This window comes from Dendrobates tinctorius, unplaced genomic scaffold (assembly GCF_039654945.1).
Source record: "Dendrobates tinctorius isolate UK_male_01 unplaced genomic scaffold, ASM3965494v1 ptg000018l, whole genome shotgun sequence".
In the NCBI taxonomy this organism is placed as follows: Eukaryota; Metazoa; Chordata; class Amphibia; order Anura; family Dendrobatidae; genus Dendrobates; species Dendrobates tinctorius.
This window is the reverse complement of record NW_027361686.1, coordinates 11938637-11951899: the sequence shown is the minus strand read 5'-3', so window position 1 is coordinate 11951899 and position 13263 is coordinate 11938637. Positions and strand designations below refer to the sequence as shown.

Here is a 13263-nt window from a genome sequence, read left to right as displayed (position 1 = left end):
TTAAAAATAAACCAGCCATGAAAAAAAAAATTATTTAAATGAAAATATAAGCAAAAAAAGCATGAATAAAAAACACAGAAAAAAAACCAGCATGAAAATGTTAAAAAAATACATTAAGAAATGATTACCAAAAAAACCTAGAAAATAAACCAGCATAGAAATTAACATAAAAAAACCGTACCAAAAAAAGAACCAAAAAACAACAGCAGGAAAATTACCAAAAAATAATAATAAAAAATTACCAAAAAACATAAAAAAAAAACACCAGATAAAATTATTTCAATACAGTTCCAAAAAAACAACAACCAAGCATAGAAATCAACTTGAAAAAAAAAAAAAAACAAGCAGAGGAATTCCCAAACAAAAAGTTGGCAAAAATACAGAACAAAATTAAACCAATAAATGAAGATGAAAAAAAAGGCATAAAAAGGTAATGACAATAAAAAAAAAAAAAAAAAAGACCGTCTGTACTTACATTCCATCTTCCCGCCCGCACTGGGCCTTGCTGCTCCTGCCGTTCCTCCGGTGGTGGTGGTGTGGTGGAGGATGAGGTCTGAAAATTAAACAAAAAAAATTAGGCACATGTGTATTTTTTTTACCAATCCATAGGGAAGCATGGTACTCACTTCTTGTGCCTCTTGCCCTGTCCCGGGGACATATTCTTCACCAGATGAAGAAGACATGCTGCAATAAAAAAAGAGACATAAGTACATAGAAATGTATTCAAAATTCAGCCAGACATTAGGTTTTATACTTACATTGATACAGCTTTGGGTTATTAGGGTTGTGACTCTTGCAGCAGTCTGTAGAGTATTGGGGAATTCCAGTGCCCACACAATCTTTTATCACCTAGGTTTTTGGGAGTGGTTTTCCAGTGTCTAGACCACATTCCAGACTTGTTTACCTAAAAAACGCATGCGCGCAAAAGCGCACATGTGCGCAAGACCATGCGCACGCATGCGTTACCATAGACTGCAATGTGTTGTTTTTGCACATTCCGTGCGCAAGCGTGCGCATGCGTTGTTTTGACGAGACGGGGCGGACCAAAAAATGCAACATGTTGCGTCTGGCGTGCCTGGCGCGACAGACAAAAAAGCGCATGCGTGCGAAAACGCTAACGTGCGCAAGACCATGCGCCCGCCATGTTAAACATAGGTGCGCAGTACGCATGCGCACGGGTGCGCACGATGCGCTGCGCACAAAAGCGCTAATGTGAAACCAGCCTAATACAAGCATTGCCATATACATCTGAAATAGAAGGAGTGTTTAGCTTAGTGAACCCTAAATACTGAAGTCACAGGTGGCAATGAGTCAATACTGTATCTATATGTTCCTTCAGTTGTATATGGTGACATAAACAGCACTACTTGACTTACATCTCAGAAAACCAGTGGCATGCAGCATAATGTATTGTACTGCTACTCCCTACAGGGGGCATTAGAGTACCAGTGGGGATAATTTACATCACTAACCTATAGCTGCTCCATCTTCCATGGTATAAAGACTATGCACTCTTATATCATGCCCATACTTGTCATGTATGTGAACATTGACCTCTAATATTCGGAGAGCTTTTAACATTGTTTGTTGCACCACAGAGATGACACGGAAGCATCGGGATTTGGAGCAGCGGAACTCAGCCCGTATACAGCACTTGGAGGAAGAGGTAGCAGAATTAAAGCTGCAGTTGAGTGAGTATACTTCTCATTTACAGAGGTGAATTGGGACTATATATAGTGAGTAGAGTTGAGCGACTTTTGGTTTTTTAGGGTCGCGTTTCGTTTCGTGAAACCCGACTTTTCCAAAAGTCGGGTCGAGCAAGATCGTCCGATTATAGGGAAAAGTCGGGGTCGTCCCGAAACACGAAACCCAATGTAAGTCAATGGGGAATAAAAGTCGGCAGTGAGAGGAGGACAGGAAACACACCTACAGTGCCCATTTGAATGCCAAAAGCATCAATTCTTCTTACTTAAGCTTGTCAACCTTAATTAACTTCATAATACAAGTTACGCACTGAAAAATGGGGGTTATTTGGCTAAAGTTGTGGGGGGGGAGGGCTGGCTGCAGGTTTTCATGTGCCCTGGGCGAAAGAGCGCCCCTTTAACACATACCACAACTCATCATGCTCCGATACGGCAGAGAAATAGCGGTATAGTACAATGAAAAATACTTCACTTTTTACATCTCATGACGAGGCCCATCTATTTCTCCATACAGAATCATTGGTCCCATATAATGTTTGAAACAGTATATGATGAGCTCCACATAATGCTACAGTATATGTTGGTCCCCATGGATGAAGCTCCACTGTCTTATGGGCCCAAATAATGCTCCAAACATAATGGGCCCCATTTCTAATGCTCTAGTGTATAATGGGCCCTGTAAATGCTGCTCCAGTGTCTGATGTCCACCTTTGGAATTGTCCAGTGTATGGTGGGCCCCATCTATCATTCTCCAGAGTATAGTGCTCCCCAAATATTGCTGTCCCAACATTGAAAACAATCAAATAAGTCTCCTCGCTAGGGAATCCCTGTACTTGTCTGGACTCCTCGTCGTCCCCATCTTCCATCTCACTGCACAGTATTTCAACCTTGCAAGTGCTGTGATCCTGAGCAAGCAGGGGGGGCCCACTCGTTGGCGACGGCACTGGCACAGGGCCCCTGATAGTACGGTGGTGTGTCTGATGGCGGGTGGGCCGAACCTGCACTTTCATCTGCAGCTTCCTCTTTGTCACCGTGTAAGATGGAACTGTATATGGGAAGGGTAACCTGAGTTTCATCAGGGTCAGATTCAGGCCGTGTAGCGTGCGAGGGGAATGTAGTGGTCTGGGTCAATGTACCAGCAGATTCATCGAGCAGTGGCTGGGCATCAGTGCACTTGTGTCGCCCCCAGGAGTACGGTCGCCACAGTGGCATTACCTTCTTCCTAGGGAGTGTGATGTCATGCTTGGGAGCAACGAAGGATCTCTCTAGCAGGTTAACTGATTGGGCGGCGTTATTCCCACGAGTCATGACCCTCCAAACAGCGTTCATGAAGGCAAAGTGTTTGTTTTACGTGGGCAGTATGGTTGCAAAGCTGAACCTTAAAGGAATGTCCAGAAGGGCACCACCAGGAGTGGAGCCTACGGTTAAATTCGACTCCACCTGGGCAACCTCAACCATCCAGCTACAGAACAGATGCACACATTGCAAGCTTAATTCAGTTAACGAACGAGACTCCGTCATGCCCCGCGGTCCGAGTCCGGCTTACTAGAGGGACAAGTGAGGCTCTGGAACATGAGATTGGCCAATAACTGGTGTGTCATGCCCTTACATGTCCGTGGCTGCATGTGCGCTACACTGAAAAGGCCAGCGTTTGTCGCTTACAGGTGCAGATAACCCGCTGAACAACGTTAGTGATGGGGATCACTGATTACAATTATTACCCGCGAACAATGATTTCCCAGTAAGTGCAGGTCAACTGCAGTTCCGGAATTAGGCCTAACCGTCATTCCTGAAAAAATGAAAAACTTACGTGTGCAAACCACAGGTGCTGTAGCTTGCTTAACAGCTCGCCAGCCGTTCTCACGCCCAGTATGGATTACACGTGATTGCACAAAGGTTAGAAAGGGTACCGTATCCCCAGATAACATGTATGGATAGCGTACACATTCAAAATATATGTCTCAGGAGGCAGGCTCAGACGGTGTTAGGCCCAGTATGGATTGCACGTGATTGCACAAAGGTTAGAAAGGGTACCGTATCCCCGGATAACATGTATGGATAGCGTACACATTCAAAATATATGTCTCAGGAGGCAGGCTCAGACGGTGTTAGGCCCAGTATGGATTGCACGTGATTGCACAAAGGTGAGAAAGGGTACCGTATCCCCGGATAACATGTATGGATAGCGTACACATTCAAAATATATGTCTCAGGAGGCAGGCTCAGACGGTGTTAGGCCCAGTATGGATTGCACGTGATTGCACAAAGGTTAGAAAGGGTACCGTATCCCCGGATAACATGTATGGATAGCGTACACATTCAAAATATATGTCTCAGGAGGCAGGCTCAGACGGTGTTAGGCCCAGTATGGATTGCACGTGATTGCACAAAGGTTAGAAAGGGTACCGTATCCCCGGATAACATGTAAGGATAGCGTACACATTCAAAATATATGTCTCAGGAGGCAGGCTCAGTCGGTGTTAGGCCCAGTATGGATTGCACGTGATTGCACAAAGGTTAGAAAGGGTACCGTATCCCCGGATAACATGTATGGATAGCGTACACATTCAAAATATATGTCTCAGGAGGCAGGCTCAGACGGTGTTAGGCCCAGTATGGATTGCACGTGATTGCACAAAGGTTAGAAAGGGTACCGTATCCCCGGATAACATGTATGGATAGCGTACACATTCAAAATATGTCTCAGGAGGCAGGCTCAGACGGTGTTAGGCCCAGTATGGATTGCACGTGATTGCACAAAGGTGAGAAAGGGTACCGTATCCCCGGATAACATGTATGGATAGCGTACACATTCAAAATATATGTCTCAGGAGGCAGGCTCAGACGGTGTTAGGCCCAGTATGGATTGCACATGATTGCACAAAGGTTAGAAAGGGTACCGTATCCCCGGATAACATGTATGGATAGCGTACACATTCAAAATATATGTCTCAGGAGGCAGGCTCAGACGGTGTTAGGCCCAGTATGGATTGCACGTGATTGCACAAAGGTTAGAAAGGGTACCGTATCCCCGGATAACATGTATGGATAGCGTACACATTCAAAATATATGTCTCAGGAGGCAGGCTCAGACGGTGTTAGGCCCAGTATGGATTGCACGTGATTGCACAAAGGTTAGAAAGGGTACCGTATCCCCGGATAACATGTAAGGATAGCGTACACATTCAAAATATATGTCTCAGGAGGCAGGCTCAGTCGGTGTTAGGCCCAGTATGGATTGCACGTGATTGCACAAAGGTTAGAAAGGGTACCGTATCCCCGGATAACATGTATGGATAGCGTACACATTCAAAATATATGTCTCAGGAGGCAGGCTCAGACGGTGTTAGGCCCAGTATGGATTGCACGTGATTGCACAAAGGTTAGAAAGGATACCGTATCCCCGGATAACATGTATGGATAGCGTACACATTCAAAATATATGTCTCAGGAGGCAGGCTCAGACGGTGTTAGGCCCAGTATGGATTGCACGTGATTGCACAAAGGTTAGAAAGGGTACCGTATCCCCGGATAACATGTATGGATAGCGTACACATTCAAAATATATGTCTCAGGAGGCAGGCTCAGACGGTGTCAGGCACAGTATGGATTGCACGTGATTGCACAAAGGTTAGAAAGGGTACCGTATCCCCGGATAACATGTATGGATAGCGTACACATTCAAAATATATGTCTCAGGAGGCAGGCTCAGACGGTGTCAGGCACAGTATGGATTTGACGGCCCAGATTACACAGCGGAGGAGCAGGGAGAGGTAAAGGTTGCAAATGCTGGGGCCCTGCCCAAGCAAGGGGGGCCCACTCGTGGGCGTCGGTACTGGCACTGGGCCCCTCATAGTACAGCGGTGTGTCTGACGGCGGGTGTGCACCACCACCGTCAGAGACACTTGATTGCACTATGAGGGACCCTGTGCCAGTGCCCGCGCCCAAGAGTCGGCCTACCCACCTGTCCAGGGCAACGGCACTCGCACGGTGTTGTGCGCTAGGTGGTGACCCCGGCCATGGGGGGGGAGGCAGCACAGTTAGGGAGTTTTAGAAAGTGGCATATGTTGATGTTGGACATTCAGCTGATGCAAAAGGCGAAATAGGTCAAGTCCCAGGAAGAGGTGGACCAAAGCAAGCCATTTTTCTGTCACCCTATGTGTCATCAGGGGAAGGTGGGACAAAATCCTTGGAAACCCATGCATGGTTCATTTTAATGAAGGTTAGATCATCCACATTTTGGGTTGACAGACGGGTCCTTTTTTCTGTCAGGATTGATCCAGCTGCACTGAAGACTCTTTCCGATAGCACACTTGCAGCTGGGCAAGCGAGCTCCTGTAAGGCATATTGGGCCAACTCAGGCCAGGTGTCCAGTTTAGCGGCCCAATAGTCAAAGGGGAATGACCTGTGTGGGAGAACATCGATATGGGAGGAAAAGTAGTTTGTAACCATAGTTGACAACTGCTGTCTCCTGTCACTTTCCATCGATGCAGTATTACCAGTTGTGTGAGCGGTATTTGAAAAATCAGTCCACAACATTGTCATGAAACCCCTGTCTCCAACGCCACTTCTGCTGTGTGCACCACGAACACCTCTGCCAAGCTGCCCCCGGCCCGTACGGCTCGTGTGAGAACCATCACCGCTGCTGTGTGCTGGGAATGCCTCAAGCAACCGATTTACCAGAGTTGCTTGTTTATTAGCCAATATTAGGTCAAGGTTCTCCTGTGGCATGATGTTTTGTAATTTGCCTTTATAGCGTGGATCCAGGATGCTGGCCAACCAGTAGTCGTCATCGTTCATCATTTTGGCAATGCAGGGGTCCCTTTTTAGGATCCGCAAGGCATAATCTGACATGTGGGCCAATGTTCCCGGTGTCAATGATGCACTGCGAGTGCTGGTTGGAGGAGCACTTTCTGGCAAATCCACATCCCTCCAGTCACGCACAAACCCTGTACCAGACCTTGCCACGCCAACATTTTCACTTGCCCCACGAGATGCATCCTCCTCCCCTAAGTAATCATCCCCATCATCATCCTCCTCCTCCTCTTCTTCCTCCAACTCGTCCAGGAGAGGTCCCTGAGCAGACAATGGCTGAATGTCATCAAGGATTCCCTCCTCCTCTTCCTCCTCATCAACATTGGCTGCAGACGCCTGCTCCTTAAGGTGCGTCAAAGTTTGCATGAGCAGATGCATAAGTGGGATGCTCATGCTTAGGATGGCGTCGTCTGCGCTTACCAGCCGTGTGCATTCCTCAAAACACTGAAGGACTTTACAGAGGTCTTTCAGCTTCGACCACTGCACACCTGTCAACTCCATGTCTGCTCTCAAAGTGCCTGGCCGTGTATCCTCCCACAAATGCATTATGGCCTGCCTCTGCTCGCACAGCCGCTCCACCATGTGCAGGGTGGAGTTCCACCTTGTTGCAATGTTGATAATGAGGCGGTGGTTGGGAAGGTGGAGCAATCGCTGCAGCTTCTGCATACGAACGGAGTGTACAGGCGACCGGCGGATGTGCGCGCACCGTCTTCGCACCTTCTGGAGCAGGGCTGTTAACTCCGGATAATTTTTGAGGAAGCACTGCACCACCAGGTTCAAGGTGTGAGCCAAGCAAGGTATGTGGCTGAGTTTTGAAAGGGCTATGGCTGCCACAAAATTACGGCCATTATCACTAACTACCTTGCCTGCCTCAAGATGTACACTGCCCAGCCATGACTCAGTTTGTCGCTTCAAGTACTCGGCCAGCACCTCGGCGGTATGTCTGTCGCCCAAACACATCATCTGCAACACAGCCTGCTGACGCTTTCCACTAGCTGCTCGATAGGGGGACACATCGTGTGCAACAGTGGCAGCTGCAGATGGAGTGCTCGTACGACTGCGCTTTGTGGACGAGCTTTCGCTTCTGGAGGAGGAGGAGGAGGAGGAGGGTGGAACGCCTACAGCCAACTGTTTCCTATACCGTGGGCTAGGCAGCACTGTCCCACCACCGCTGTCCCCTGTGGACCCTGCATCCACCACATTAACCCAGTGCGCAGTGATGGACACTTAACGTCCCTGGCCATGCCGACTGGACCATGCATCAGTTGTGAGGTGCACCTTTCCGCTCACTGACTGCTTGAGTGCATGGACAATGCGGTCTTTCACATGATGGTGGAGGGCTGGGATGGCTTTGCGAGAGAAGAAGTGGCGACTGGGTAGGTCATAGCGTGGTACTGCATAGGCCATGAGTTCGCGGAAAGCTGTGCTTTCCACCAACCCAAAGGGCATCATCTCAAACGAGATTAGTTTGGCAATGTGGGCGTTCAAACCCAGTGTACGCGGATGAGAGACTGAGTACTTTCTTGACCTACTCATAGTGTCTGGGAGGGTGAGCTGGACTTGAGAGCTGCATATGGTGGAAGTAGCGGTGGACAGGGCGGACTGAGAGAGGGATGGTGATGGAGTTGGTGTTCTTTCTGATGGCCTAGAATCAGTCTTTCGTTGATATAACAGTGGGATTCCCTGACTGCTGTGGCCTTGCAACGACACCTCAACATTTGCTGCTGTGCTAACCGGTGGGCTTACAGTGGGGGAAACAATGTAGCGTTGCTGACTACCTTCGTTGTGATCAGTTGCACATGTGGCACTTGAGGTTTGGTGTTGTGTCCACGCTTGCAAGTGCATGCTGGTTAAATGTCTAAGCATGCAACTGGTATTCAAATTTTTCAGATTTTTCCCTCGGCTAAAGGTCTTTGCGCACTTCTTACAGATAACCTTGGCCTGATCATGAGGATTTTGTTCAAAAAAGTGCCACACTGCACTCTTCCTATATTGGCAGACATTTTGCGGCCTAGCACGGTGTGATCTTTTGACCCTCTGGACAAGCTGTCCAGCAACTCTTTTGATGTTTGGAACCTGTCTTTGGAGTGCTCCGGGCCTGCCAGATAACAGCTGTTGCGATGTCGATGTCTGCTGTGGATGCTCCTCATCTGAGCTATTGGAAGCAGCACCCTCTTCCCCCAATGGATGCCAATCTGGGTCAACAACTGGGTCATCCATCACCTCCTCTTCTATGTCATGTGCACCTTCCTCTGTGTCACCGTGTATGGTGGTATAGTGTGCGGGAAGGGGCACCTGAGTCTCATCAGGGTCAGAATCTGGCTCTGTAAACTGCGAGGACAATGTAGTGCTCTGAGTGAATGTACCAGCAGAATCATCCATCAGCGGCTGTGCATCAGTGCACTCCATGTCAGATTCATCTTGGCCTGGGTAATTCACCGTTTCACTTGATAATCCAGGCATGGTATGTGAAAACAGCTCCATGGAGTAATCAGTAGTATGGCCTGCGCCATCCTTCAATCTTGGTTGGGGTGAAGGACACAAGGAAAGGTGTGGTTCATGAACATGAGCCTCCAATGACGACTCAGTGCTTTTACTTTTTACAACTGAAGAAGAGGAGGCGATAGAGCTGGAGGCTGAGTCAGCAATGTAAGACAAAACTTTTTCCTGATGCTCTGGCTTTAAAAGCGGTTTGCCAACTCCTAGAAAACTAAGCGTTCGAGGCCTTATGTAGCCAGACGATGACGCAGGCTCAACACCTCCTGCATTCGGTCCTATTTTGCTCTTGCCACTACCATCAGATCCACCACCAACACCATCATTACCAGCTGCCAACCCCCGCCCAATTCCACGGCCTCTTCCACCAGCCTTCCTCATTTTTGGTAGAAATGTAGACAAAATCCAACAAACTATATAGTATGTAAAACAAGGTACAAGGTGTCTATAGGACAGGGGAGATTTTGAATTTCTGCACACACTTTTGGACACTGGACACTTTTGGATTGTGTGAGGCCCAATGAATATCTGAGCGCTATGTGACAGGCTCGATGGCACAGCTGTGACCTAAGTGACTAGAGGATAAGTGAGATTTTGAATGTCTGCACACACTTTTGGACACTGGACACTTTTGGATTGTGTGAGGCCCAATGAATATCTGAGCGCTATGTGACAGGCTCGGTGGTACAGCTGTGACCTAAGTGACTAGAGGATAAGTGAGATTTTGAATGTCTGCACACACTTTTGGACACTGGACACTTTTGGATTGTGTGAGGCCCAATGAATATCTGAGCGCTATGTGACAGGCTCGATGGCACAGCTGTGACCAAAGTGACTAGAGGATAAGGGAGATTGGATTGCTTTTAAAAAAGCAGTTTGCGGAGCAGTGGGTAAACAGCAATGCCAGCCTGTCAGGAAGCCTTAAAAGGCAGCCCAACAACCAACACCACTTATACACCACAATATAGCCTCCCCTTGCACTGCACACACAGTGACTGGTGTGTTGTGCAGGCCAAATTCCTATCAGCAGCAGAAGCAGTTTTTTTTTCTTCTCAGCAGGACAAAAAAAAAAAAAATTGGGATTGCTTTTAAAAAAGCAGTTTGCGGAGCAGTGGGTAAACAGCAATGCCAGCCTGTCAGGAAGTCTTAGAAGGCAGCCCAACAACCAACACCACTGATACACCACTATATAGCCTCCCCTTGCACTGCACACACAGTGACTGGTGTGTTGTGCAGGCCAAATCGCTAGCAGCAGAAGCAGTTTTTTTGTCTTCTTCCCTGCCTAACGCTCTCCCTACAGAATCAGCAGCAACCTCTCCCTATGCTAAGATCGGCAGAAGTAAGATGGCGGTCGGCGTGCACGCCCTTTTATACCCCCTGTGACGCCCACCAAAGCAAGCCAATCACTTGCATGCCCTTCTGAAAGATGGTGGTGACCCGTGCCTATGTCATCACGTTGCCCACAGTGTCCGTGGATCCTGATTGGCTGAAAAAGAGCGCAAAACAAACTTTTGAAACGCGACTTTGGCGCGTAAGTCGCCGACCTCGTGGCCGACCTCATCCTAGGGTCGGGTTTCGTTTCATGAAACCCGACTTTGCCAAAAGTCGGCGACTTTTGAATTTTTTCGACCCGTTTCGCTCAACTCTAATAGTGAGGTCGAGAACTTTTTGAACAGTGACTGAATCTCTGTGATTTGGGCTCTGCATGCAACTGAAGTGAAGACTTTCAGGTTTAGTTAAAGGGATTAATGCAACAAGGGATATCATATACCTGCCAAAGATCACTTATCATAACATCATCATAGTTATTGGTCAACTCCCCATACAGCATGCTGCGATTGTCAGCGTACTACGCCCGTAGTACGCCAATGCAAATCTATGGGTGCGCAAAAAAAACGCATTACACACAGACCAGATGTGTGACTTGTGAGAAATACGCACCCGGTGTCCTTTAGAAAAGCCGGCAATTCAGTGCGCGATACAGTAAAATCACACTGACAGGTTTAATAAAGAAACAAAAGAATAGATATATACACCTAGAATACATATACAGTGCAGACCAAAAGTTTGGACACACCTTCTCATTCAAAGAGTTTTCTTTATTTTCATGACTATGAAAATTGTAGATTCACGCTGAAGGCATCAAAACTATGAATTAACACATGTGGAATTATATAATTAACAAAAAAGTGTGAAACAACTGAAAATATGTCTTATATTCTAGGTTCTTCAAAGTAGTCACCTTTTGCTTTGATTACTGCTTTGCACACTTTTGGCATTCTCTTGATGAGATTCAAGAGGTAGTCACCGGAAATGGTTTTCACTTCACAGGTGTGCCCTGTCAGGTATAATAAGTGGTATTACTTGCCTTATAAATGGGGTTGGGACCATCAGTTGTGTTGTGCAGAAGTCCGGTGGATACACAGCTGATAGTCCTACTGAATAGACTGTTAGCTGCTTTTTTCTTGCGATAATACAAAATCTAAGTAAAGAAAAACGAGTGGCCATCATTACTTTAAGAAATGAAAGTCAGTCAGTCTGAAAAATTGGGAAAACTTTGAAAGTGTCCCCAAGTGCAGTGGCAAAAACCATCAAGTGCTACAAAGAAACTGGCTCACATGAGGACCGCCCCAGGAAAGGAAGACCAAGAGTCACCTCTGCTGCGGAGGATAACTTCATCCGAGTCACCAGCCTCAGAAATCGCAGTTTAACAGCAGCTCAGATTAGAGACCAGGTCAATGCCACACAGAGTTCTAGCAGCACACACATCTCTACAACAACTGTTAAGAGGAGACTTTGTGCAGCAGGCCTTCATGGTAAAATAGCTGCTAGGAAACCACTGCTAAGGGCAGGCAACAAGCAGAAGAGACTTGTTTGGGCTAAAGAAAACAAGGAATGGACATTAGACCAGTGGAAATCTGTGCTTTGGTCTGATGAGTCCAAACTTGAGATCTTTGGTTCCAACCACCGTGTCTTTCTGCGACGCAAAAAAGGTAAACGGATGGACTCTACATGCCTGGTTCCCACCATGAAGCATGGAGGAGGAGGTGTGATGGTGTGGGGGTGCTTTGCTGGTGACACTGTTGGGGATTTATTCAAAATTGAAGGCATACTGAACCAGCATGGCTACCACAGCATTTTGCAGCGGCATGCTATTCCATCCAGTTTGCGTTTAGTTGGACCATCATTTATTTTTCAACAGGACAATGACCCCAAACACACCTCCAGGCTGTGTAAGGGCTATTTGACCAAGAAGGAGAGTGATGGGGTGCTACGCCAGATGACCTGGCCTCCACAGTCACCAGACCTGAACCCAATCGAGATGGTTAGGGGTGAGCTGGACCGCAGAGTAAAGGCAAAAGGGTCAACAAGTGCTAAGCATCTCTTGGAACTCCTTCAAGACTGTTGGAAGACCATTTCCAGTGACTACCTCTTGAAGCTCATCAAGAGAATGCCAAGAGTGTGCAAAGCAGTAGTCAAAGCAAAAGGTGGCTACTTTGAAAAACCTAGAATATAAGACATATTTTCAGTTGTTTCACACTTTTTTGTTAATTATATAATTCCACATGTGTTAGTTCATAGTTTTGATGCCTTCAGTGTGAATCTACAATTTTCATAGTCATGAAAATAAAGAAAACTCTTTGAATGAGAAGGTGTGTCCAAACTTTTGGTCTGTACTGTATATACACACACACACGTCATTGAGACACATATATATTTATATTTCATAGAGTTCTACATAGCAGAATAGCTGCAAAATCAATTGCCGGCATCTGTAAAATCATTTCCCAACCTGACATGAAATGACACATGGTTTACATACAGTAAACTATTTCATTTCATTTTTTTTGTATGACTTTCACTAGTAATTAGATGAAGTTTTGTGTGTAAAATTTTGGAGTTGTAGGTGTTAATTTAAGGGGTTAATTCGTTGTAAAAAAAAATGCGTGGGCTCCAGCGGTAATTTGTAAAGCAGGTGAGTAAGGGCAGATTTTAATAGCCTTGAGAGGGAGCATTGTTTTTGGCCCCCCCGGCTACAAAAATCTGCCCCCAGACACCCCAGAAAAGGTGCATCTATAAGATGTGCCTTTTCTGGCACTTATTCTCTCTATTCCCATTGCCCTGTAGAGGTGGCGAATGGGTTATTTTTATTATTTATTGTTATAGCGCCATTTATTCCATGGCGCTTTACATGTAAGGACGGGTATACATAATAAAAACAAGTACAATAATGTTAAACAATACAAGT

At 46.6% G+C, this 13263-nt stretch overlaps 1 protein-coding gene across 1 annotated transcript in view; it reads left to right on the top strand.

Moving 5' to 3' along the window:
- DRC12 (dynein regulatory complex subunit 12 homolog) overlaps positions 1-13263 on the top strand; it is a 162190-nt gene that overhangs the window by 119005 nt on the left and 29922 nt on the right. Inside the window, exon 5 of the mRNA XM_073566466.1 lies at positions 1599-1691. Coding sequence (XP_073422567.1) covers positions 1599-1691 — 93 coding nt within the window. The remainder of the gene's footprint in view (positions 1-1598; positions 1692-13263) is intronic.